The following is a 25,277-nucleotide window of genomic DNA, read 5'->3' as shown; positions in this document are numbered from 1 at the left end:
AGCAGCGCCTGTGCTCCCGCGTCTCCACGACGGTGGCTGCGGGGCGGGGCGGGGAGAAAACGCCGGAGGCAGGCGGTGCCAGCTGCATAGTTTATTGAACCAACGCCGCCTACCAAGTAAACCGCATTTCTGTACACCTGGGAGTCGAAAATGATTCGCTTGGTTTCCGGGTATCCGGCCCCAAGAGGAGGGAGCTGGCCACCCCATCCCCGCGCGGGGAACCCCACAAGTCCACCAGGGATGGGAGGCGTGGTCGCACCCTGGTTGGCCTAGGGCAAAAGCCTCTGCTCGGGACCACGGCAACCCAAGGGTGGCTCAGAGCCCTGGGGCGGCTGGAGGGCTGGCCAGGGGATGGACAGGGCCCAGCTACAGCCACCTCGGCCTGGGCCCAGTCTGCTGTCTTCCAGGCCTGCTCCTCCAGGGAAGGCCAGGCCACACGGAAGAGGTGGGCAGCTGGGCCAGCGGTGGTGAGTTGGACCATCCTCTCCTGGGCTTTCCCTCTTCCCACCCTTGGTGGTCCCAACTCCTAACTTCCCTCTACCAAGAGGGTCCTCTCCTGTACCAGGCTCACTTCCCACCCCCCAACACACCCGCCCAGGTCCTCTGGCTTCTGTGAGGCCAGAGTTCACACGGGGGCTCCCACGATCGCCCTGGGGCCCTTGCCTACCGCCCGGGCCAGCCTGGCAGTGGGTAGTGGTGTACACTAGGGGTGGGGCTGGGCTGGGGCGATGAGGTTCAGGTGCGGCATGCACTGGAGGCTGGGGGCCTGGCTGCTGGATCTGGTGCTGACTTTGGGCCTGGACAGCCTTCGGCTCGAGGGCTGGGGCCTGAGGCCACCTCTAGGGCTCTCAGAGCAGTCACTGCAGCCAGCCCCTGACCCAGGCCAGGCCCCAGACTACCCAGGGCTCTGAGGTGACGCCCCCGAAACTGCAGATCTGTGGACCCCCAGGAGCTGCTGCCCCTGTCATATGGCATGAGGGACTTGGGAGGAGAGGGGGTCAGGTTGTAGCCCAGGGTCCTGGAAGGCTCTGGAAAAGAAGGAAAAAGACGGCATGTCAGACAAGGGCCCCCAAGGAGTCACTTGGGGCGGTCACCATGGGCAGGGCTGCAGTGTCCACTGTGGCTCCTCCCCTTAGCCCTTCACCGCCCCCCAAGGCAGCACCCCACTGCCCCACTTCCTGTGCTCCCCAGGGAAGCTGTGGCCCCTCGGCCCTGTGACCTCTGACCTTTGCTTGAGCTGGACCCACCTCTGGGGAAGTCTGGGCTCTAGCTTTGGGTCACTGGGTCCTGTCCCCTAGGGCATGCTCACAGGCTGGTGGCCCTGGGGCAGTTCCCAAACCTCCCCTACAGAGCGAGGCCCTGGCACCTACCTGAGGGCAGGCTGGGTGGGTGTGTCCGTGGTCACCCAGAGCCCACCCGGCCCCGAACTGTAGTAGGAGGTCCTGGCACCCCTTTGTCCCTCACTGCCTGTCACCCCTCCAGCCACTCCTCCTGGCTGCCTGCCTGCTCCCCCTCCACCTTTCCACCCCTCCTGGCTGTCTCATGGCCCACCTTCCCCAGCCCCTCCCCGCAAGCCGCAGCCAGCACAGGAAGTGCAGGGCTTTGACCTGCCCTATCCCTGCTCCACCCTGGCTTCCTTGATGCGCACCCGCCCCCAGTGCCACGCCACCCCGGAGGGTCATTGGGCCAATCTTGCAGCCTCCATTCTGTGGCCCCTGCTTACAACGCCCCCTCCCCGGGTTTGCCCACCCAGCTGTTCTGCCAGTCGGGTCAGACCCTTCCTCCAGGAAGCCTCCCTGGGGCCTGCTGGGTGAGGGGTCTCTCTGCCTTAAGGCCCTGCATTTGCTCCTTTCAGCCATGGTCACTCTGAAGCCAGTGTCCCTGAGGGAGGGCCTCGCCTGGCTTAATTCTGTGTCCCGAGCCCAGCACAGGCCCTGTCTGCAGAGGAAGGGCAGTCCCCCTCCCGGCCTTGGTCTCCTGCCCATCTGGTGGCCTTGCTCCCTTGGCTGGCCTTGTGCCGTGCTCCCCGCAGGACTTCTGGTGGGTCTGTCCTGCTTGCTGTCCCGGCCCCTCACTGCCCCCACCCCTGGGGACACTTGCTCTTTCATCCAGGACCCCTCTGGCCGCTGCTCACACTGTGCTTCTCTGGAGGGCCTTCTCTCTCTCTCTCATCCAGCCCCGGTGGCCACATGGTCCCATGGGCTCAGGGGAGGGGGACTTGGGGTTGGAACCCCTTGGTCGTGAGGCCCCACCCCCAAGAGAGGACCTCCCCGTCCCACCCATCTCAGAGCCGGGGTCGCGCGGTACCTGGGGCCAGGCTCGGGGGGCGGGGGCGAGTCGTGGGCCCAGCCTCGTCCTGCTCTTCCTCAGGGCCCCTCTGTGGGCCCCCAGGGGCGGCAGCCGCCTCCTCCCGGGACTCCAGGCACCTACTGGGGAGGGGACTGGGGTGCGGGGAAAGAGAGAGGCTGCAGCCCTGCGCCTCCTTTGGAGCCAGTCCCAGATGAGTGTGGCTCGGGCTGGTGCCCCAGCCTTGGGCTCCCGTGACCAGCCCCTCCAGCCACCAGGAGGACCAGCGAGCACTCAGCTAAGGCAGGTCTCAGCCAGAAGGGACACACAGGGTGGCGGGGCCAGGCTGGGGGGCAGGGAGAACCCACCGCAGGCGCAGCTCCCTCAAGGCCGGAAGGCTGGCCGAGGCCAGGAGGTGGCGGCTGTCTGCAGGGTCAGGCCCTGGCGCGGAGGCCCGGGCGGCCAGGTCTTCGGGCCCGGGAGGCGGCAGCCTCTCCGAGTGCGCCCCAGCCTGGGGAGGGACAGGCTGGTTCAGGGGCACGGCCTTCGGGGAGGTGCCGGGGCAGGCGCCGTCAGGCCGGGGCACGGCCTGCTGGGGGGAGCAGGCTGTACCTGGCACTGGTGCCGGCGCTCCTGCAGGCCTTTGGCGGGGTTTCCACAGAGGACCCGGCCGGCACCTGAAGAAGAGGGTGCGGCTGGGCCTGGTTCGGGGCTGAGGGGCTACAGGCGGCTTCACGCCGAGGTGGGTCGCCTACCGTGGGTGAGGCTGCTGGCGTCGTCCTCTGGGGCTGGGCCCTGGGGAAGAAGGCCTGCAGGCAGGGGAACCCCGGGGACCAGCAGGGAGCGGGGCCAGGGCCTGGGGGCCCTGCGCTGGGTCTCAGGTGAGCATAGCTCGGGGCTGCGTCTCCAAACGGGGGATCCGTGGGGAGAACCTGCACAACAGTCAAAATCAGAGGTCATCAAAGCCCACGCCAGCCGGCCACCCAGGATCCCCCCAGCTGAACCCTGTCCACGGAGCAGGGCCCCCCACCACCCAGCATCCGTGTGCCCGAGGCCCAGCGCCACCAGGGGGCAGGTTTGGCCCTCCTTTCCCCCTGAGGATGGTTGGGGAGGCCCCCACCAGGGCTGCTCACAGGGAGGGTGTCCTGGCCTGGGGGTGGGTGTGCAGGGCTCTGGGGACGGGGCAGGTTGGGGTGGGTGGGGGGGTTCGTGGCTGAGAAGGGACACGAGGCGGCTCTCCGGCTCTGAGAGACCTGTGGGCGGGGCCAGGGGTGGGGGGGTGGAGCCCTCTCCTGGGGCAGCCCCAGCCCGAGGCCCCTGAACGGCTTCCGTCTGTACCCAGCCCGGGGAGCAGGCTGTCCAGGACGCTGCCCTCCTTGATGGCCTCCTTCACCACGAGCCGGTCGTGGTCCAGCTTCCGGGAGGTCGTCAGGCGTGTGTGTGTGGCCGGCAGCTCATCCAAGACCTGCAGCTGGGGGACGAGCTTCCTGACCTCTGCCCGGTAGTTGTAGCCCTGGGGCACCTGCGGTGGGGGTGGCAGGCCTGAGTCTGGTGGGCCCGTCAGGCCAGCATTGCCCTGTAGCCGCTGCCCCCAGACCTGCTGGGGGGCAGTGCAGGGGAGCTGGGGGTCGGGGATGCCATCTCTCTCTGCCCAGGCGGCCAGGCCAGCCTGGGTCACTCTGGGAGAGCAGGGACTGCAGGGACCCTGGGCTCTTACCCATGCATGATCTCACTCTCTGGGCTCACTGCCAGGGTCCAGGGGTGCCCTCTGGCCTGCGGAGCTGCCCTGAACTCAGAGCTCTGGCCCAGTGGGCGGCCGCTGTGCACAGGCACCATGAGTAGCTGGGCAGGCGTGTGAGCTCTGGGAGTGCACGGGCAGTGCGGGGGTGTGTGCAGCCGCGGGCGGTGTGCACAGACCCCCGGTTTACGAGCAGCGCTGCAGGGGGTGGGGCTGCCTCTGCACGGGGCCTGCATGGGTGTGTGTATGTGAGCGTGTGTGCTTGTGTACATGACTCTGTGGAGACTGTACAGAACACGCGTGGTTCCCCATGGCGTGTGCACAGACCTCTTGGGGTGTACGCGTGGCCCTTCGGAGTCTGGTCCCGGCCTAGGAGGACGAGCTGGCAGCCGCCGGGCCTCCAGCAACATGGGAATGAGCTCCTAGTGAAGAAGCCCCGGCAACAGGCGGGTGTGCCCTAGGCGTGTGTCCTGGGATCCCCTGCGACCCGGCCGGAGTTCAGGTGGACAAAGCAGTGCCCGGGCCGAGAGGCTGGAGCTACAGAGCGCCTCCCCGCCCGGTGCCCACCTGGTGGGCGGGGCCGGGGCCGGGCCACCGGCATAGCGGGTTGCCCTCCAGGGTGAGCGTGGCCAGCCGCGGGCACAGCTGCAGGTAGCGCAGCTGCCCTGGGTCCTGCACACAGTTGCCCTCCAGGTCCAGCACCTCCAGCTGCTCAAGCAGGCACAGCGGGCTCAGGTCCGAGACGTCGTTGTAGGAAAGGTAGAGCTCCTGGGGGGCACGGGGGGGGCTCAGTCAGGGCACCCCTCCCCCCGCACTCCCCGGAGCGCCACAGACCCACCTTCAGAGCCGGGAAGGAGCCGATGCCATCCAGGTCAGCCAGGCCGCAGCGAGCCAGCCACAGCACCTGCAGGCGGCCCAGGGAGGTGCCCAGGTCCCTGCAGAGGGTAGGGTTGGCTGGTCAGTGCGGTCCTGGGGCGGAGGGTCATGTCTCGGTGGCCGTGAAGGCCCTGTGCCATGCCTCCTGCCCAGCCGCCACCCACATCTGGCTGTCTCCAGGTTCAGGGACAGCTGTGACTGGCTTGGGTGGCCTCCAGGCTGAGGAAGGGGCTCCAGAGCCCCCGGGCCCCTGTCTTCCCTCCTGGCTGCAGCCGCCTGTCTTGGGCACCTTATCCAACCCCTGCAGGGTCCGGGCCTGGCCGCGGGAGCTGCCCTCGTGCTAGATGGCCGCTGCCTGCTGTAGTGGGTGCCCCTCCCAAGCGGGGTCAGCCAGGGTGTCCTCCCTCCCTCTTTCCTCCCGGCCTTTCTTGTGGATGATTTCCCTGTGTCACAGCCCCTCCCCCTGCCCCCACCTGGGACTTGTTTGTGCCACCCTCCCTTGGCGGCCACTCCCCTGCCAGTGGGCAGGCCGGGGCTCTCCCATCTGCCCCCGACCTCAGTGGGCCCCACCTCTGCCCGCGGGGTCCTCTCAGCCTGGGTGACCCTCGTCTCCTGTCCGGGCACCGGCCCACTGCTGCACATCCTTTCTGTCAGCTTCTGGGATATTCCCTTTTGTATTTTCTCTCCTCGCAGTCTCTGCTCTCATATCTGGAGCTCAGCCTCTCACGTGTGGTCTCTGAGAAGGAGCTTGTTCTCATCCCTTCTCTCTCCCATTTCCATCTCTTTGCCTTTCCTCTGCTTTCTGGGAGATTCCCTTCTCTTCCAACAATGCTGGTAACATTTTTTGTCAGCCCTCATACATTTAATTCCCAAGCGCCCTTCGTTGTTCTCTGATCTTATTTCATGGCATTCTGTTTTTTTTTTTTTTTTTTTTTTTCTGGTACGTGGGCCTCTCACTGTTGTGGCCTCTCCCATTGCGGAGCACAGGCTCCGGACGCACAGGCTCAGCGGCCATGGCTCACGGGCCCAGCTGCTCCGCGGCATGTGGGATCCTCCCGGACCGGGGCACGAACCCGTGTCCCCTGCATCGGCAGGCAGACTCTGAACCACTGCGCCACCAGGGAAGCCCTCTGTTTTTGTTTTGAGGGTGCAAAGAAGCCACGTCTTCTTCCGTGTCTCTCAGAACATTCACTGAAGGTGCCTGGACGTTTTACTCCCCTCCTGGCATTGTCTGCTTCCTCTGGGGTCCTGTGGGTTTGTCCTGACTTCCCTTTCATGCTGGGGGTATTATACTATTAATAGCTTCTTGGGCATTCAGATTGGGAGTGAGGGTCTGAAATGCTGACTCACTGGAGATGCTGAGGTGAGGGGCTTCCCTGCGGTGATGAGGTAGCACATGTTGGTCCTTGCTGGCCGCCCTGCCCTCCCTGCCCCGGCTCCAGCAGCTCTGGTCTCCCCATGGTCCTGAATCGCACCTGCACTCTGGTGCCCCTGGTCTTGGCATCTGCTCTTCCTCCTGCTTTGGGGGCTCTGCCTGCTCCCCTGGTCCAAGTGAAGGCGCCTCCTCACCTCTGAGGTGTTCCTGGCCCGCCTCACCTTTCTGCGTCACTGGGGCCCATCTTCCGGTTCACAAATTCCCCTTCGGTTATGTCTCATCCACCGACTAACCTGTATGTTGCGTTTTTTAAGTTTTGTTCTGTTACCGTAATCTCCACCTTTAGTTACAGAGATTCCATGTTTCTCCCCAGTCTACTGCCTTCAATGCATTTTCCAATCATCTTTTAATTGGCTGAAATTTGCGCCTCATGATTCCTTCAAGAGGGACTAATCAAACTATTTTCCTTAATTTCTTACTCATTCCAAAATGTTGGCTGGGTATGAACTTCTTGATTCATACCGTCTTTCTGCTGGGCTGTGTAGACATCATTCTACTGGCTTCTGGCTTTGAGTGTTTCTATGGAGAAGTCTGAGGAAAACGTCCTTTTTTTTCTCTTCTTAAAGGAAGACTTGATCTCTTTCCTTGGCTGCCCCCAATATGATCTGTGTCTTGAAGTCCAGGAACTTTATTAGGATACGTTTCAGGGTTGCCAATTCAGTTTCAGTTTTTTATTTCAATCTGTAGATGAAAGTTTTCTTTTATGTCTGACAAGTTTTCTTTATCCTTTAAACAACTGTTAGGTTCTACTGTTTCTCTTCACTTCTGTAAAGATTACAATTCTGCACATGCCAAACCTCTGCTAGTTGCCCTTCAGGATTCTTTTATTTTTTATTTTCTTTTATTTTAAAAAATTGTTTAATTTTTGGCTGCATTGGGTCTTTGTTGCTGCATGTGGGCTTTTCTCTAGTTGCGGTGAGTGGGGCTTCTCTGTTGCGGTGAGTGGGCTTCTCATTGCGGTGGTTTCTTTTGTTGTGGAGCACGGGTTTTAGGCGCATGAGCTTCAGTAGTTGCAGCATGTGGGCTGAGTAGTTGTGGCTCACGGGCTCCAGAGAGCAGACTTAGTAGTTGTGGCGCACGGGCTTAGTTGCTCTGCGGCATGTGGGATCTTCCCGGACCAGGGCTGGAACCCGTGCCCCCTGCATTGGCAGGCGGATTCTTAACCACTGCGCCACCAGAGAAGCCCTAGAAAGTTAGATCTTTAAATATATTTATCAAAAAACTGGAAGGAGTAGAACAATTAAGCTAAGCATTCAGCTCAAGGAGCCAGAAAAAGAACAACAGCAAATAACAAAAGGACATGAAGGAAAGATGTAATCAAGATTAGAACAGAACCAGTAATAACTAGAAAAAACATAGAGAAGATGAACAGAGCCCAGTGCTGATTCTTTAAAAACTTAATAGACAATCCTCTGGCAGGACTGATCAAGGATGAACAGAGGGACAATGCAAATAAATGTATGGAACTTAAAAAGAGGAATAATTATGGCTATAGCAGCAATTTAAAACAACAAAAACCATTATGAACAAACTATATACCAACATTCTTGAAAACTAGACAAAGCTGGTGCCAAAAGAAAGAAAACTAGACTAATAACCACTAAAGAAATTAAACAGTGATTAACACCCCTCGCCCCACCCCCGCCAAGTCCCCGGATCTGGATCAGTTTTAAAAATAAGATCTATCATGGAATAGACAATCTCTATCTTCCACAATAATTTCCTGTACAGGAAGTTTCAAAAAATTAAGCAGTTGAAGAGAACAATAAAAGGGAGGGCCCCGTCCAAGTCAGTCCTTGATTCCAGGACCAGAGAAGTACAAACTGGGGCATTAAAGCACTATCACTCACGAAGACTGATGTGAAAATTGCAAAGCAAATATTATTTTAAGGTTACAGTGATTTAAAAATAACTCATCAAGTAGTGTTACTGCAGGAATGTAAGGATGAATTACCATCACAAAATCTGTCAGTGGAATCCAGTGCATAAATAGACTAAAGGAGAAATATCATTTTATGATCATGTCAATAGATGCAGAGGAACCCAGACACATACCCGTTAAGATCAGGAACAAACCAAGGATGCCTGCTACTGTCATTGCCGCTGTCTAACATCGTACTGGCTAGTAGATCCTGGCCAAAGCAATAAGACAAGAAAAAGGAGCAGGAGGATTTGAGTGAAAGATAGCACTCGTAACTTGCTGATAACATCACCATCAGTATGGAAACCCATCTGAATTAACAAATTATTTGAATTAATAGGACAGTTTGGCAATAATGTTAAATACAAAACAAAGGTACACTATTGCCAGAGGTAATAGACCCACTTATAAAAATCAATTGTTTTATTGATTTAAAAAATCTATTCTAGGAAATCCAAAAAAGAGGGCATATATGTATACATATAGCTGATTCACTTTGCTGTACAGTAGAAACTAACACAATATTGTAAAGCAACTATACTCCAATAAAAGTTAATAAAATAAAAATTTTAAAAATCTATTCTAAATCAGCATAGTGTTTCTCTAAATTTGCAACAATCAAACAGAATACAGCAGAATCAGGCCCTCATCCATGATTATAAAAATACTATAAGTATGTGGGAATTAATTCAGTTCTGGTTTCAGGGAGCCCTGCCTTCAGAGGAGGCTGGTGTCCTGCCCTGTCCCAAGTGGCAGCAGGGTGCACAGGTGGGGGTCCTGTTTAGCCCACTCCAATCATAATTCCATTCCCTTGCTAGTGGTTGGTGTAAGAGAGTGTATACATGATACAGTTCTGGCCAAAGAAACACAGAAGAATGCTGGGAACCTTCTTGTTCTTACTGATGGACACAGGAAGGCACATTTCCTGTTATGGGATGAATTGCATCCTCCCCCCCCCCGAAATTCATATGTTGGAGTCCTAACCTTCAGGACCTCAGAATGTGACCTGACGTGGAAACAGGGTCTCTGAAGATGTAATTGGTGGAGGTGAGGTGGGCCCTAATCTAATATGACTGGTGTCCTTACAAAAAGGGGGAATTTGGATCTGGACACAGGAAGAAGAAGGCCACGTGAGCTGAAGGCAGAGATTGGGGTGATGAGTCTACAAGCCAAGGAATGTCAAAGGCGGCCAGCAAACCCCCAGGAGCGAGGAGTGAGCTGGGTTCTCCCTCTGGCTCAGAAGGAGATACACCTTGATCTTGACTTGTGGCCTCCAGACCTGAGGGAGTCAGTTTCTGCTGTTCAAGACACCTGGTTCATGGTGCTTTGTTCAGCAACCCTAGAAGACTAGCTACCACACTCCCTCAGCCCACCAACGTGGCTGCAGCAGCCCCAGGCATGGGGATGGGGGCCACATCCTGGGGGGCCACCGGCTGCGTGAGCCACCACCGGGCTACTTGTGTACCCTCAGAGACAGGGATTCTCACCTGTTCTGTTCCCTGACATATCCTCTGTGCTTAGAACAGGGTTTGCCCCGTGGTCCTTAGGCACTTAAGGGATAAACAATTTCTCACTGCTCAGGCCGGTTGGCTGCAGGTTTCTGTAACTTGCAGCTGAAAGCGTTCTAACCTATAAACTTTACAGAAGAAGTTTAAAGACTCTATTAAAAACATTAAAGCACACATGAATGGAGAGCTATACCATATTCATGGATGTATATAACATAAAAATTAACCGAAATGAGCATGTGCCTTTTTAAAATTCCGAAACAAAACAAAACAAAATCCTGAAAGATAAGGGTGTGTGAAACCCAGCAAACTGATCGTAAAACTCAAATGCAAGAATAAGTGCTCAGGAATAGCTAGGTCAGTTTGGAAAAAGGAAAACTACGAGGAGGGTAACACATGTTACAGATTAACACAAAGGCGCACCAATGAAGACTGTGATGACGGAGAGCTCCTCACTCCGCCAGCGTGTCCGCGTGGGCCTGGGGTAGACGATGCTGGGAAAACCAACTCACCAGGTGGTGCTAAACAGAACTGGGTCTCCATCTCATATCAGGAGTGGAAGCAACCTCACAGATAAGTAGGATTAAAGACCCCAAACTGAAAAGTGAGACCGTAAGTGAATAGAAGAAAAAGAATATCTCCAAGACCTTGAGGTGCAGACAAACCTCCTAAAAAACACCCACAATACCAGCCAGAACTGATGGGCTGGAACAAATCAAAATGAGGGGTTTCTGTTTAAGTGAAAGCCACCATGGTCTGAGATCGCGGGAGGAGGAAGGGTGGAGAGTCTTCAGGGGACACACACACGATTAAGTTGTAGTGAGAACTGTCCCTTCAATCATTTTAATGATCTCCAAGTTAGTTGCTGAGTTTCAGAGATTGTTACTGTGGTTTCCCCACACAGTGGTCCTGGTGAAGGATGCTCTTGTCAGATGCTGGCTGGCCTGGAAACCAGCCCCATCTGTCCTCACGTCAGTGACACTTTCAGGGGCTGAATTCTCTCTCAGCTTCGGATGAAGTGACAGCCATCACATGAAAATTACTTTCCAGTCCTCATAACACTGCCTGACGTTTTAATGTCTTGACTGTCTCTGTCATCAGCTAAGCTGTAATGCTACTTCATCGCACTGTCATATTGAATTAGCTTCCTTTTACAAATATTTGTTTACTGTCACTCCGTGGAGATTTGCAAACAACATTTGGCCAAGTTTCAGGATTCGCTAACAGACAACTTAAACATTCCTTACAGTTTTCACTGTCGTTATCAAGGAACAGAACACATGTTTTATATAAATAATGATTTAATTTTTTCTTGGAATTGATTTTTTTTTGAAATCAAATATTTTGTTTTGTTACAAATGGTAACAAATACTTAATTTTATACCTTCCACTTCTCTTTGTAGTTTCCATCTTTTATATGTTTTCTATATATTTTATTGTTCTTTGAGCTAATTTGTAAGCCTTAATAATGAAGGAGTAAATATGATTTTTTTTGTCTTTGTTAACTTAAAGTATTGATGTCTCTGTCAGAATATTGCTGAACCATGTATAGGTACTAAAGGCAATTCTGAGAACCTGCTTTCCAGACCCTTCCTTGCAGGCCCAGGAGCCATGCAGGAGCCGTGGAAGCTGGCATCCGCCTGCTTGTCCCTGCCTACGGGGGCCACGCGGCCTCTGATCTTCTTTGCTTCCACTTCTAGGCTTTCAGGTGTTTTTCAAATTCTTTTTGATGTTTATTCGACAAACAGCAGTACAAATAGGAAAAATCGTGCAAGGCTGCTTAATGAATACCTTTATCATCTCCTCTGGAAATGACTGGATACTTACAGCCCATTTAAAACATCAGGAGAACTTTCTAGAATTGGGACTGGCCTCCCACTGCCCCAAGACGGCTGTCTGGCCGCATAAAACCAGCAGGGCTGGGCTTCCCTTGTGGGGCAGTGGTTAGGAATCCGCCTGCCAATGCAGGGGACGCAGGTTCGAGCCCTGGTCCGGGCGATTCCCACATGCCGTGGAGCAACTAAGCCCGTGCGCCACAACTGCTGAGCCTGAGCTCTAGAGCCTGTGAGCCACAACTACTGAAGCCCACGTGCCACAACTACTGAGGCCCACGCGCCTACAGCCCGTGCTCCGCAACACGAGAAGCCACCGCAACGAGAAGCCCACGCATCGCAACGAAGAGTGGCCCCCACTTGCCACAACTAGAGAAAGCCTGTGCACAGCAACGAAGACCCAACGCTGCCAAAAATAAATAAATAAAATAAATTTATAAAAACAAACAAACAAAATCCCAGCAGGGTTTTCCTGACACCCATTTTGTTCAAACACCCAATAAACTCTGATATTACCTCAGCTTTGTTCTTTCCAGCCCGACGAAGTAAGCAAAAACCTTAATCTGTCCTGATTTTTGCATTTTGTCTTTTAAGCTATTAAGATGCTGTTGTGTTTCACGTGGGGCCTGAGGTCCGGCTGGGCAGTAGCGGCCATGCTCCTCTGCTCGTCTTGCTGCGCTGATGGGGGCCGGCTCAACCCCCAGCTACGGCCCCACCAGCACGGGGACACAGCCCTGGGCTGTGGTGAGGGGTGGGGGGATGCCCCAAATCCAGAAGCTGGTCGGTGATGAGCCGCCCAGGCTCGCGGGTTGGGGGTCCTCTGCCAAAGGTCCGTGGGCGCCTTCCGGGCACCACAGGGAGGTCCCTGGAGACCTCGTCAGCCACAAAACCTGGTGTAACCAGCCTGACCCTGACTGCAGGCTCCGGGTGGCTGGCGTCACCCTCAGCGGGGCCTCCAGCGGGCCAGGGGTGGGCGACGTGACCGGGGTGGGCGTTAGGGCCGGGAGCTGGCGATAGTGGGATGCCCAGGACCCCACCCAGGCCGGCAGCACGCCCTCCCCCGTGACCACCGCGGGGGGTGGACACTCACCTCAGGGAGCCCAGGCAGCTGCCGTTCAGCTTCAGCTGGCTGAGGTTGGGCAGGTGCAGCCCTGTGGGGCCGCAGGAAGCGAGGTCAGCACAGGCCCTGCTGCCCTTGCACCTTCAGAGGCGTCAGCGCCCTTCGGCCCCGGCTGCTCTGAGGCCCAGGGGCAGCCTTGGGCCACGTGCTGTGTCTGAGGCCCGGTTTGAATGACGCAGGCCAGCAGGGGAGGGTGCAGGAGGCACCCCGTGGCGGCAGAGGCACACAGAAGGCCACGGGGCCATGGGACTCTGTGGGGTCTTGCCCCCGGGCCGCCTCCCACGGGGAACTGCAGGCATGGCCAGACCACACACTGGGCTCCAGAGCACAGCCCCCCCAGCCAGTGTCCCAGGCTCCCAGGGCCCCGGGAGAGGGTTATCAGTCCCTGGAGAGCGGGGTGCAGGGCAGGTCTGTGGGTGCAGTGGTCAGAGACCAGATCCTGGTGGGCAGGGCCCGAGCAGGCCGAGCCTTCAAGCACGGCCTGGCCATGACAGTGGAGGGTGTGCACGGGCAGGGGCTCTCACCAAAGTTCCCCAGGCTGTTCTCGTGGGTGTTGACACACAGCTCCAGCACGCTCACCAGTCGGAGGTCATCCACCTGGGCCAGGGCCTGCTGCAGGGGTCGGTGGGGAGTCAGCCCTGAGAGCTGGACAGAAGTCACACACACCCCGCCCCGCCCCCCAGTGAAACTCCTGCTTTTGGCTGCAAGCCTGGAGCAGGTGGCAGGCGTTTCCCTGCCTCACCCATGTTGACTGTGGCCACGATTGGCTCCAGCTGGACGATAAGTGTGATGTGACAGGAGTGGAGATTGTGATCCTGTGTGGCTGGTGGGGCCGTTGCCAGAGAAGGGTGTGACCTGAGGTGTGCTGGTGTCCTAACGAGACCCATGGAACAGACCCAGTGCAGCTTGGGGCCTGGAGCCCAGCTCTGCTCAGCATGGCCGAGCCCCAGCCTCCTTCAAACTCATGGACGGTACACCTGCACTGTAAGCTGATGAGTTTGGGGGTTGTTTGTTACGTAGCATCACTATAGCAATAGCTGACTCATACAAAACTTGGGATCTAGGTGCAGCTCCAATAGCTACCATAACACAAATGATGAAACGATGTGACACTGGATGGGAACTGGTGGGGGGCGTGTGACGTGAGTGTTACTGAAGCTGGAAAGATGGAGACCCAGGTCATGTGACAATGGAATTTTTGGTAAAAGGGTCTCCTGTAGTAACCTGGATGGCAGAAGATGCACACAATGAACCTGTGATGGGGGTGGAGAGGTGCCAGGCAATTGTGGGCAGAGTGAGCTGGCCACAGTTCACTGCATTTGATGAGGTTTTACACAAGGCAGAGTTCAGAGCTGGTGGAGAGAGCCCAGGGGTCCTGGAACTCGTGGCTTGGAAAATAAAATGGCTTCTCAGCTCCAACCAGTAAAAGAAGAAATGAAGAAGGGCTTGGAGTTAGGATGACTCAGTAAGACTCAGTCTCAGGGAGAAACCAGTTGCCACATGCTGACTACATGCGAGAGGGTCTGGGAGGACAGAGGCCTGAGACCCCCGGTTCCAGGGACCGAGGGAGATGCTTCAGCAGCCACGCTTTGGCATGGTGGGCACCGGACTCAAATACGTTAGGAAGCAAGGGTGGTCCTGGGGTGCTTGGGCCACGCTCACACAGGCAGGCTCTCTCCCCAGCCAGGAGCTGGGTGGGGGAGGGGGAGGTCCCAGGGTGGACGGAGTAGCTCTGATCAAGGCGTGTCCCCAGCACCCAGCCCGTGCAGCAGCGGGGGCCGGCGGCCTGACGTGACGGGTCCACGCTGGACCAGGACCCTGGGTACTGTGGGCGCCGCAGGCCTGGCTGGAGGGCGGACACACAGGGGCTGCTGGGGGGTGTGGGGAGGGGGCCAGCGGGAGTGTCCTGTCCACCTGCAGTGCCAGACCTCGTGGACCCTTCTCCGAGTTGGTCAGGGAAGTGCGTGGGGACCTCAGGCAGCCAGGCTTCCTTCTGTCGAGTGTTGGTGGGTGCGTCACCCCAGGGTCTCCAAGGGTCCCTCACCTGGGTGCAAGTGTTTGTGTGGGCTGGAGGGGTGCTGGGGAGTGCCTGGCCCTTAGCGTGGCTAATGACGGGCGAGAGCAATGGCCAGAAAGGGAAGGGGTCCGGTCACCAGGAGGTGCAGGGCTGCTCTCTGGGGTCACTGGGCAGGAACCTGCAGGCGAGAGGGCTCTGCAGAACCTGCTGGGCCCCAGTGTGGGGGTGGGAAGCAGCTGCCACCGCACCCCAGGTTTGGGAGAGAGGCTTCAACAACTGCGCCAGATGTGGTCAGTGGGACCCCAGGATGCCCCGCCCTGCAGATGGCCTGCTCCCTCCTCTGCTCATGGCTCCCTGTCTGTGCGCCACGCGCTCGGATGGGCTGTCACCCTGTTTCCCACGGGAATGAGGGGCCTTCTCTCTGGTTCACGGAGGGGTCCCTGGAGCCCAGCGCACGGTAGGGGCTCAGCAAATCTGAGGCTGGGCCTGGCTCGGGCCCTTCTGCGGCCTGAATGCCTGGGGGACGTCTGTGTCACCAAACACCTGGGGTCGGCCCAAGGGTGGAGCAGGCGCAGGGGCCCCAGCGGGCCGAGGGCATCTGCCAGCCATGCGGGCCCCTGCGCCCGAGCCCAGCCCCCCGGCACTCACCAGTCGGGCAGGTGACAGGTGCTCCTCCGGCAGCCGCCCGCTGTGGCTGCCCCCTCGGCTGCCCGGGGCCTTGCTCTGGGGGCGGGGCTTGTGCCGGCCCTGCCAGCTCAGCGCCCGCACTCGGACACTGGCTATGCTTGGCCGAGGCCCGTGGGCTCTGTCCCAGGCCTGGTCCATTCACATCCAACCTGCTGGGTGTGGGCAGAGGGCAAAGCTGCTCAGCCTCTGCTCTTCCTCTGATCCACAGCCCAGCCGAGACCCTGTGCAGCCCTTGATGTACGCACGCACACAGCAAGCCCCCAGAGCCCACCTCTGGCCCGGAGAAGGCTGTAATGGTGAAGCCCCAGCCTGCCCGGGGGCCTTGCCGTCTCCTCCCTCAGCCTGGGCTCACACCCCCGGCCTGGGCAGGCCACCCTCCCTGTGCTTCTGCCCGTCCTCCAGGGTCCACGCGGGGTGCCAGCTCCGGCCTGCCCTCTGAGGCCCCGTGTAGGCCGGGGAGGGGGGCTGCCTCGAGGTCCCGTTTGCCCATTTGCCGCTGTAACCAGCAAGCCTGTGCCTCGGGCCTCGTGCTGTGTGTCCTTCTCCACCTGATGGTCTCGGGCACCCCCCCCCCCCGTGCCCACTGAGACCCCCTCACCTGGAGGCTGCTTCTTCCCACCGTGGGCCAAACATCTAGGCAAGAGGGCAGCATGTGGCCCCAGGCGGCACCTGCGGGAGAGACAGTCAGGTTGGCCTCCTGGCCAGGTCACCATGCTCGAGGGACCTGGGACAGGCTGGGCCAAGGCCACAGGGCCCAGAAGTGAGCAGATGCCAGCCTGGGGGCTGGCCCTTAGGTCCTTTCAACCATCCTGATGGGGCACCTGGCCCGGCTGACTGGAAAGACAGCCATATGGGTGACCGACGCTAGGGTGCCTCTGGGTCCATCCAATGCAAATGCTTGGTCTTCAAATCCCCACTTCCCTCCATCCCCAACTTTACACTCTCCAAAAGGGGTCCCCAGCCTGTTGCTCTGGACCATCCCCTGTGGGCTGGCCTCCCAGGCACCCTGTCCCTCTTGGGCGTTACCCCCAGGGCCACAGGAGGTGGTCCACCTGCACCAGGCTCACCTGGCGCTGCTCCTTAAAGACACAGATGCCTGTGCCTGGCCCCAGACCCTGGAATCATCTCTGAGGGTAGAGCCAGAAGTCTGTATGGAAATCCTGGCTTCTTCCCTCCACCTTGGATCAGGGCCTCGCCAACCCCTACCCCTGTGCTCCCTCCCGACCTTCCTGGACTTACTACCTGATAAGACCGACCCCCTTCTACAGCCCTCAGTTCAGTTGAGTGAGTGCCTTGCCTGAGACAGCAAGTGAGCTCTGTGTGGGCAGGACACTCACCTGCCATGTCCAGTGTGCAGAACAGGGGCTCAAGAATATCCCCCAAATCAGTGAATGTGGCAGATGCAGCTTCTGGCCACTGTTCTTGTCTATCACCCCCTGTGGATGGTCAAGATTCATCCTCCCTGGGGCGGGGGTGATCAGCTAGCCTTTGACAGAGAGGGTGGGAGGGAGTGCTGGGCCTTGGGACAAGCTGCCCGGGCTCCACGTGCCCTTGTCTGGAAAATGACCACACACCAAGGACCCAAGGAGGTGAAGGCCATGCAGGGGAGCCTCACGAAGAGCCTCACGGAATTTCTGGCCAGGATTTCTTTCCGAAAGTTCCTCTGCTGCCTGCCTTTCTCTGGCTGGTGAACGGCCCTAAGCCTCAAAGGAGGACCCCAGCACCAGGCCCCCTAGGAAGATGCTGCCCCCACCTACCCCAGGGCTGCTAGCCTTGGGCTCTGGGAAAGGGATGGGCTGGCCAGACTGTGGCTTGGGACGCCAGTGGGCCACTCTCTTCCCTTTGTGCCTGAGAACAGCTGACCTGAGGTCCTGCCCATGACTAGGCCCAGAGTATGGGTCTAGATTAGCCAAAGGTCTTGGGGTCCAAGGAGCAGGGCCTGGGTTGGAGGCTGAGGTTCCCATTGAGACACTATCCCTTCACATCTACTCACTGGCCTGGACCCGTCCACACTGTTCATGGCCCTGATCCCATCCTGCCCTGCCACTCCGTGAGTCCCCGAAGTTGGAAATGTGGTGGCCTTTCTCTCTCCACGGCCCAGACTAACACCAGCTCCTGGCCGGGCTCATCACCTCTCTGGGTCCCCTCCACCTGCTATCCCTTCTGAGGGTAGGGCCTCTCCCCTCCTAGGTCCCCATCATGGAAACTCCCAGAGTGGGTCCCTAGGCAGGGCTTGGGGTCCCTCCTGTCCCGGTGACCACGAGACCCTTAGCAGGGCCAGGGGTTGTGGGATGGGCCCCCAGGGGACCAGATCTGACAATTGGGGCATCACTGGGACCTCACTGTCTTTCTGCTCCATCCCCGGCCTCAGTTTCCCCCCCAACACGGGAGGAGACAGCGAGGCCTGAGGCCCCGGACCCAAAGGCGCGCTCGGCTCTCACCTGAGGGGTCGGCCCCGGTGCCCCAGCCTCGGGGGCTTGGTCCCGGGCGCCCTCCTTCGCCAGGCGCTCTCTTCGACTTGGGGTTGTTCTCCCGGCCGCGGGGTTGAGGGGCCTGGGCGCCAAGGCAACGGGGGCGGGGCCTTCTCTGAATCTGCAAATATTCATGAGCCGCGGGAATCTTCCAGCTCCGCGAGGCCGAGCCACGCCCCCTAGCAACGGTTGCTAGGGCGGGCGGGAGGGCGGGCGGGGCGGCGGCCAACCAGATTGGGAGGTTCGAGCGTGTCCCGCCCCGCACGCGCGGGAGCGCCCCTGGGGCCGGTAGGGCAGCTGGGGAGGTGAGACGCGGTCGAGACGGCGGGGCGCAGGCAGGCCAGGTGTCGGCCTCCGCAAAGGTGGTCTGGGGTGGAGACTCGCGCCCACCTTTCTCAGGTGGTAGGCGCCCGTGTCGGGTCGTCCCTGAGGCCAAGGCCCTGCGGGATTTAAAGGAAGCGCTTTGGGAAAGGACCCTCAGAAGACGAGGGAAATGCAGACCTGGACTCCTGGAGGGGAGTCCAGAGTGTCCGCGCCGGCGAGAGGCGCCGTCACCCGTTTTCACTTATCCGCCTTTACTTCGCGTCTACGCGCGTCAGGCGCGAGCCGGGCTTCGTCGTGGCCGCGGCGCAGTGCGCGGGATGGCCAACCGGACACAGCCACGGCACGTGGGGTCGGCGCCGTGCCTGGGGCGGGGGCGGCCCCCCCCAGGGGCCCGCCGAGGTCAAGGCTTGCAGTGGGGTGAGCTCCTGGGGAATAGCACGGAGCCGGCACGGGAGGGGGCCGAACGGCGCGGAAGGGGTAGGAATGGAAGGGGGCGCCGGCTGAGCAGAGGGGGAGGTTTGGCCTTACGTGTAATGCACCATTCTTTCTTATAAACAAGGAGAATGTGTTTATGCGTTACTTTGAAATTTTTTTAAATGTTAAATCATGTACTTCTGAGAATCTCTAAAGGAGATACAATGTGCATATTTATGCTTGGGGTGGGGGAGTCTTCAACCCCCTATGGCAGCTTTTGGGTTGGATTTCCTGGGTACCGTTTGGGCCTCAGGGTGAGCTCCTGCAGGGCTGGGCTCCGGGCTTTGGGGAAGCTGGGTGGACGGGTAGTCTGCAGGGCCTGCCGAAGTTGGGGGAAGCTGGAGATCAGGGAGCGCGGGACAAGGGCCCTCTGCGGAGCTCGGGGCGGGGCTGCGCACTACGTAAGTGAAAAACAAGACCCCCCGCACTGGGTAAAAAGATTGAGCCGGACTCGCTGCTCTGCGGGCTCAGACGTCCCCGCCCAGCCGAGGCGCCCTGCGCCGCCTGGCCCTGGGCGCATGGCTGAGCCGCGCCCAAGGACCCCGCCGAACCGCCAGGCGTCCTGGGAGCCGGGAGGAGCCCCTTCCGAAGCCACCTGCACCTGACCCGCGTCCCGGCAGCCCCTCCGCTTTTCCCCGGCCTCGGGTCCGGGGGAGTCTGCGGTGCTGACCCCGCGGGCTCCACCCTCCCTGAGGCTCAGCCCTCGGGCTGTCCCCTCCGCTCCGGAACCCCTACGGTGTGCTGCGCGGCACGGCGCAGGGACGGCCTAGGGGGGCGTGGGCGCAGCTGTGCGCGCCGTGAAGGTGCCCAGGGGCCCGGCGCTGGGCTCTAGGAGCGGCGCAGGGGCTCGAGTCGGACATCGGCGACCCCGCCCCAGTCCACACCCGGCCGCGGACCCGCTTCGCCGCGGGGTCTCTATCATCTCGCGAGTCCCGCCTGTTCCCGGGAGAGTCCTGGCAGTTTCCGGAGAAGTTGTCTCCCCCGGACCCCGTCCCTAGCGGAGCCAACCCCTCAGGCCGCGGCCCACGAGGCCCAGCCGGGCGGGAACCGCCCTCCGCGCAGCTCCCGGAAGCCCCGCCCGGCCGAGGCCTCTGACGGGCGGGCCTCTCGGCCAACCGGGGTGGGGCAGAGCGGGGCCCGGCGCGCGCGGCCAATGGCAGGCTGTGCCGGGCTGACGGACGGGCGCGGGGCGGGGCGTGCGCGGCCCGGTCGGGTGTCCGCCGCCCGCAGCGCGAGCCGCACCCGCCGCGGACGGAGCCCATGCGCCGGGCGAGCCAAGTGCCCCGACCCCAGCCCCCGCCGCCGCCCCCGCCCCGGCTCCGGCCCCGGGGGCAGTCGTGCCAGTGAGCGGTGAGTGCGGCGGGGGCGGCGAGGGCCGGGCCGGGCCGGGCGGGGGGCCTGCTGTCCTCGCAGGGCGCGCGGGGGCGCAGGTGAGCCGCGGGCGGCGGCGGGCGGGGCGCTGCGGCGGGAGTTGCGGGCGGCGGCTGGTCCGCTCTGCCTCACCCAGGCCAACCCCTTCGGCTCCGTGTCCCGGGCCCTGTCTTCCGGGGCCCCACAAGTGCACTGGGTGTCCCCGAGCGGAGGCCCGCCCGTGACCATGGCGCTAGGCGGGGTCTCCCACCCGCCAGAGACCCAAGGACCCCTGCGAAGAGCTCGGGCACCGGGCGGCCATCACATACACCAGACGAATCTGAGGTTTAGGAAGTCACTGCCCACTGTCCCCACAAGGGCATCCCTTCTTTAAACGTCACAAATTGGGGGCACCCCAGCTAGGGGCCTTGGCCCCAAGCCTTTTTCCTTTCTCACCTGTCTCTTCATTTCCACACCTCCTTTGGGTCTTTTCCTGTGATCGGCTTCTGCTTCCTGGAGCCCTGGTTCCCTGCTCACCTCCTCACCTTCCTTATGCTCTCCAAAGTTCTTCTGGCAGTGGGGCCCCGTGGGTTTCCCTTTATTTTTCCTTTATGTGGATTTTTTCTTTGGAGCGTAGCCCGAACCTGCCAAGGCAGGGGTACTTTCTGTCTGCTCGTTATCGTGTGCCTGGAGCAGTACCTGGCATGCAGTAGGTGCTCAGTGAATACTTGTCAAATGCACCAGCATGCCCGGGGGTGGGGTGGCCTGGAGCTGGTTGTCGGCTGCCACCAGCCTGTCCGGGCACGCTGCTGTGCCCGCCACCGTGGCAAGGCCTGTTCTCATGGGGGCGCTGGTAACGTCAGCCCACGGCGCTTCCAGTTCAGGCTTCTTGCCTACCCAGCAGCTTCTAATTCGGGTGCATGCTTGGGAGACGCTCTCAGCTGTCAGCCCTGCCTCTGGGGGACCGGCTCCCTGCTTCTCTCACACAGTCATTAAATGCAGCTGGAGGCAGGACCCCCCTCCCACCTCTGGGCTGGAGGTGCCACAGGTGAGCGGCTGGGCCACCATTCTGGCTGCCACCCCTGTTACCTGGATGTCCAGGCCCAGAGGGCAGGCTGGGCCTGGGCAGGCTGGGCCAGGTAGCTCAGCGGGCCTGCCCTGCGTGGTCTGGCCGTGCTGAGTGCCGCTTCCTCGGCAGGTGGGACAGGCGACCACTGCAGTGCCTTGTGCTGTGGTCCTTTGAGGAGCAATGACGGAGTATAAGCTCGTGGTGGTGGGCGCTGGAGGCGTGGGGAAGAGCGCCCTGACCATCCAGCTCATTCAGAACCACTTTGTGGATGAGTACGACCCCACCATAGAGGTGAGCTGGCCCGGCCCCTGTCCACAGCCTGGCTCCTGGCGCGGGCTCGTCTCCTACCCGCTCTGCAGGAAGGGGTCTCTTCGTCGTAGGTCCTGGGGGGCACGAGAGGAGCGAGGGAGGGTCCCGTCCCCGGAGGGCCTGCTGTCTCTAAGCAGTGTCCTCCCCAGGACTCCTACCGGAAGCAAGTGGTCATCGATGGGGAGACGTGCCTGTTGGACATCCTGGACACGGCGGGCCAGGAGGAGTACAGCGCCATGCGGGACCAGTACATGCGCACCGGGGAGGGCTTCCTTTGTGTGTTTGCCATCAACAACGCCAAGTCCTTCGAGGACATCCACCAGTACAGGTGAGCTGCCCGCGAGCCCTCAGGGGCCTCCTGTCCTCCCTCAGGGGCCGCGGGCAGCCTGCCCGCCAGCTCACGCCTTCCCCCTTGCAGGGAGCAGATCAAACGGGTGAAGGACTCGGATGACGTGCCCATGGTGCTGGTGGGGAACAAGTGTGACCTGGCCGCGCGCACCGTGGAGTCTCGGCAGGCCCAGGACCTCGCCCGCAGCTACGGCATCCCCTACATCGAGACGTCGGCCAAGACGCGCCAGGTGAGCAGGCCCCCTGCCCCCGCAGCCAGCCAGGGCCCCGCCCCACCCCGCCCGGGAGCCGCACTCACTGCCCCCTCTCCCTTGACGCAGGGCAGCCGCTCTGGCTCTGGCTCCAGCTCCGGGACCCTCTGGGACCCTCCGGGACCCCCGTGACCCAGCAGCCCCTCTCGCTGTAAGTCTCCCCGGATGGCAGGGCAGCGAGGGAGGCCAGGGCCCGGGTCTGGGCCGACACAGCTCCCGGGGGAGGTGGAGGTCCCCGGAGAGAGCTGCCCTGAGCCAGACCGGAGCGGTGACCCTGGGGCCCCCACCCCTGTGCCCCCAGATTGCCCCACGGGTCCTGGTCAGCCCCCGCCCCTCAGTGGGCCGTGGGGGAGCTGCTGAGGACAGGCCTCCACGGGGTGGCCCCTGGGGCCGGAGAGGAGCAGGGTCCCGCTCCCCGTGTGCGGGGTGGGGTGAAGGGGCTGGGGTTCTGCTCGAGGCCGAGGCAGTGGTCCCCCCCTGAGCTGGCCGCCTCTTCCCAGGGCGTGGAGGATGCCTTCTACACGCTGGTGCGCGAGATCCGGCAGCACAAGGTGCGCAAGCTGAGCCCGCCTGACGAGGGTGGCCCGGGCTGCCTGAGCTGCAGGTGCCTGCTCTCCTGACAGCGGCATGGGCGCGGGCTGTGGAGGTGCCGGATGAGACGCGGGCTGAGGATGCAGGGAAGGAAGGAAGTGCTGCCAGAGCCTGGCCAGCCCAGGTCGGTGGACAGAGTGACCGCGGGCCTCCCGGGACGCTTTGCACAGACTGTCGTGAACTGACGCCGGCGGCCCCCAGTTGTCACTCTCCTCCAGCCCCGTCCTGGCCCACTGGGCACAGGCTGAGTCGCAGTAAATTATTTCATGTCTTGACCCTGGCATTTGGCTGAGGTCGGGAGGCTGCGGTGCGAGTGACGCCCCAGGAGGCATGCGGGAACCTCAGCTTCGTGCAGCCGGCAGCTTCTCTGCCTCTGGGGGCCCCAGGTGCGTCCTCCGGAGACCTCTGGGTGCTGTGAGAACCAGCCCGTCTACCACTTAGCACACGAAAATTTATTCACCTTTAACCGGCAAGAGGGGAAACTGAGACCAAAGACTGTCCCTTCCCTGGGAGGGAGGCCTTCACAGGGAATGGCTGGGGGGCGGGGAGCTTCTTCGGACTCCCGGTGGGGTCGATTCTCCTGAGTTTTGGGGACCCTGGAAGGCAGTAACTGACTTTGGCAGAGGGAGGAACACAGCCCGTCGGGTCCAGTGGCACCCTCTGCTCTGCCCCGTGGGGACCAGGTGGCTGCGTGGGGTCCAGCGTTTCGCTGGCCCTGCCTCCTTATGTGTGTGAGGGTGGCCCGCTGGCCCCTGCCGTCCCCTCGCTGGAGGTGGCCTGTTGCTCCCAGGGCCACCTCAGGTCACCAAAGCGGCCTGTGGTGCCCATCCAGGCCCCAGGTGGCCACATCCAGCTCCGAGAGGGCTCACCTTGCCTTGGGCAGAGCTCTGGACTGGCCAGGGCGGCCCCTTTAGTCATCATTGCAACTGTCGGGGTGCTCACAGCGCCCCTGCCTTCCCGGGGCCCAAGTCAGGCCAGGCCAGGCGCTTCTGGGTCAGGGCCTTGTGCTGTGTGAGGGGGTCCTGTCCTCAAGGAAGGCCAGCGTGAAGAAGTAGGGCGTGTCACTGTGCTCACAGTCACCTTGTTCTCTGGAGGCCCCTGAATGTCCAGCTTCCTCGTGGACGCAGAGGTTGGGGGTTGTGGGCACGTGCGGGGCTTGCTCTTGGGGCACTGCCCCGGCCCCAGCGCGGCCGTGCTGGTCACTGCCCCAGGAGGGGTGCTGGCTGCAGTCGTCACAGGGCAGGAGGGGTGTCGTGGGCCTGGAAGTGCTCTCTTCAGTGGGCTGGGCAGAGCCAGTGGCTGGGACCTCAGTGGGTTTGCAGGGCCGTGCCTGTCGTGTGGCCCTGCGGGTGGCCCAGGCAGGTGTTGAAGCAGAGAGGACCCAGCATTCCGGCTCAGAGCCGATGTCTGGGGGCCACTTGCCTGTGGCCTCGTGGTTCACTGAGAGGCTCGGGAGGGAGTTCCATCACTGTGGCTGCAGCCGATCCTGAGGACTGTCCTGGGCTGGGGACAGGCAGGCCAGACTCGGGGCCTCCGGGGCCCCCAGCGGGAGGCCTGAGGCCGTGGCCCCCTCGTGCCGCTGCTCCTTGGCTTTCAGGATGGCCGGGCCGGGCGAGGGGCTGGGCTGCTCGTGCTGGGCAGGTGGGCCAGGGAGAGCCAGCCCATCTTCTCCGGGGAGCGTCTTGATGCTGGGAGGGGTAAGGAGAGGCCTGGGGGCTGGGGCAGGTCGCTCCAGGCCCAGGGGCCTCGTGGGGAACTCTTCAGGTTTTGCTGGAAATGTACAGACCAGGTCAGCTTCTCGACCAGGCCGTTCGGCCTGCGCAGGATGGGCCGGTGGGACCCTGCATGGCGGCCCCAGCCCAACACTGAAAACAGCTCTCCAGGCTGCTGACCCCTGGCTGTCCTGATGCCCAGCCCTGGCCTGGTCGGCCGAGTCTTAGAGCAGAAGAGCAGATGGATGGGGGTGAGGAGGACGGCCTGGGGCTCGCCCCACCGCTCACTGCCCCAGAGGGTGACTCCGGAGGAGACTGCTGCTCAGTGCCCCTGAGGGAAGCAGGTCCCACTTCGTCCTGCGTAGCTTGGCCATCGAGGCCTGCAGCTGCCTGAGCACCACGTCGTCCTCCAGGGCCCAGGCCCGGGACAGCGTGTCCTGCAGGAACTCCTGCAGGCCTTCCAGGGGCAGCTTCAGGAGGCGTTCTGGGGGTGCGGATGCCATCAGGCCAGCGGGGGCCCCACCGGGAAGACTCAGCTCTCCACCCTGGGGCACCTCCCGTGGGCGGCGGCTGTGTTCCGCTGGGCACCACACCTGTAGGTCTGCTGTGCCCGGGAGAGCCATGGGCAGGGCCACTGCCAAGGGCGTGCTCCGGAGGGCGGCCTCTGGGCTCCTGTGCTGGCCAGCCTGCCTCCTCTGCGGCCTGCACACCACGCTCGGGGACCTTAAGGACTGTGTACACCATGGCCGTCGGCATGTGCTTGCTCTCCAGGATGTAGGCATCCCAGAGCTTCAGGGTCAGCGCAAAGGGGGTCTGTGGGGACAGCAGGCCCAGGAGGGGCAGCTTGAGCAGGGCACGGTGGTGGTCCCAGCACAGGGTAAGAACCCGCCACCGGCCTCCGGCCCCTGCAGTCGCCCGGGCTGCATCAGACAAGCTCGTGCAGCTCCTCATCTGGTGG

The 25,277-nt window shown here is 60.9% G+C and overlaps 2 protein-coding genes across 7 annotated transcripts; one reads left to right on the top strand and one right to left on the bottom strand.

Moving 5' to 3' along the window:
• Positions 1-87: 87 nt before the first annotated feature.
• LRRC56 (leucine rich repeat containing 56) lies at positions 88-17,985 on the bottom strand. Its single transcript, XM_079929492.1, has 13 exons — positions 17,862-17,985; positions 16,019-16,089; positions 15,382-15,572; positions 13,241-13,328; positions 12,687-12,747; positions 4,863-4,959; positions 4,592-4,792; positions 3,625-3,808; positions 3,042-3,218; positions 2,899-2,963; positions 2,655-2,797; positions 2,308-2,441; positions 88-1,028 (listed from the first exon to the last, which is right to left on the bottom strand). Exons 3-13 carry the CDS (start codon positions 15,556-15,558, stop codon positions 736-738), a joined length of 1,620 nt encoding a protein of 539 aa, XP_079785618.1. The 5' UTR covers positions 15,559-15,572; positions 16,019-16,089; positions 17,862-17,985; the 3' UTR covers positions 88-735.
• A 195-nt stretch (positions 17,986-18,180) lies between these two features.
• Positions 18,181-23,571, top strand: HRAS (HRas proto-oncogene, GTPase). 6 transcript variants are annotated; one of them, XM_079930120.1, is made up of 6 exons: positions 18,980-20,039; positions 21,238-21,399; positions 21,567-21,745; positions 21,836-21,995; positions 22,086-22,167; positions 22,517-22,654. In XM_079930120.1, the coding sequence occupies exons 2-5, from the start codon at positions 21,289-21,291 to the stop codon at positions 22,146-22,148; spliced, it is 513 nt and encodes a 170-aa protein (XP_079786246.1). In that variant the 5' UTR covers positions 18,980-20,039; positions 21,238-21,288; the 3' UTR covers positions 22,149-22,167; positions 22,517-22,654. The 6 variants fall into 6 exon arrangements, with proteins under 6 accessions (XP_079786245.1, XP_079786246.1, XP_079786244.1 ...); XM_079930119.1 differs by lacking the exons at positions 18,980-20,039; positions 22,086-22,167 and adding an exon at positions 18,181-18,196 and having other exon boundaries at positions 22,517-23,566; XM_079930118.1 differs by lacking the exon at positions 22,086-22,167 and having other exon boundaries at positions 18,982-20,119; positions 22,517-23,566.
• Positions 23,572-25,277: the final 1,706 nt, after the last annotated feature.

Source organism: Stenella coeruleoalba (genome assembly GCF_951394435.1).
Source record: "Stenella coeruleoalba genome assembly, chromosome: 8".
NCBI classification, from domain to species: Eukaryota; Metazoa; Chordata; class Mammalia; order Artiodactyla; family Delphinidae; genus Stenella; species Stenella coeruleoalba.
Note: the sequence above shows the minus strand (reverse complement) of the source record. Positions and strands in the feature narration are given on the sequence as shown.

Coding starts and splice junctions, on each gene's coding strand:
- LRRC56 (XM_079929492.1), bottom strand. CDS start 15,558: ATGGACCAGGCCTGGGACAGAGCCCACGGGCCTCGGCCAAGCATAGCC. Junction 13,329..15,381: donor ACCTGTCACCTGCCCGACTG/GTGAGTGCCGGG, acceptor CGACCCCTGCAG/CAGGCCCTGGCCCAGGTGGA. Junction 3,219..3,624: donor CAGCCTGCTCCCCGGGCTGG/GTACAGACGGAA, acceptor ACTGTTGTGCAG/GTTCTCCCCACGGATCCCCC.
- HRAS (XM_079930119.1), top strand. CDS start 21,289: ATGACGGAGTATAAGCTCGTGGTGGTGGGCGCTGGAGGCGTGGGGAAG. Junction 21,400..21,566: donor AGTACGACCCCACCATAGAG/GTGAGCTGGCCC, acceptor TGTCCTCCCCAG/GACTCCTACCGGAAGCAAGT. Junction 21,746..21,835: donor GAGGACATCCACCAGTACAG/GTGAGCTGCCCG, acceptor TCCCCCTTGCAG/GGAGCAGATCAAACGGGTGA.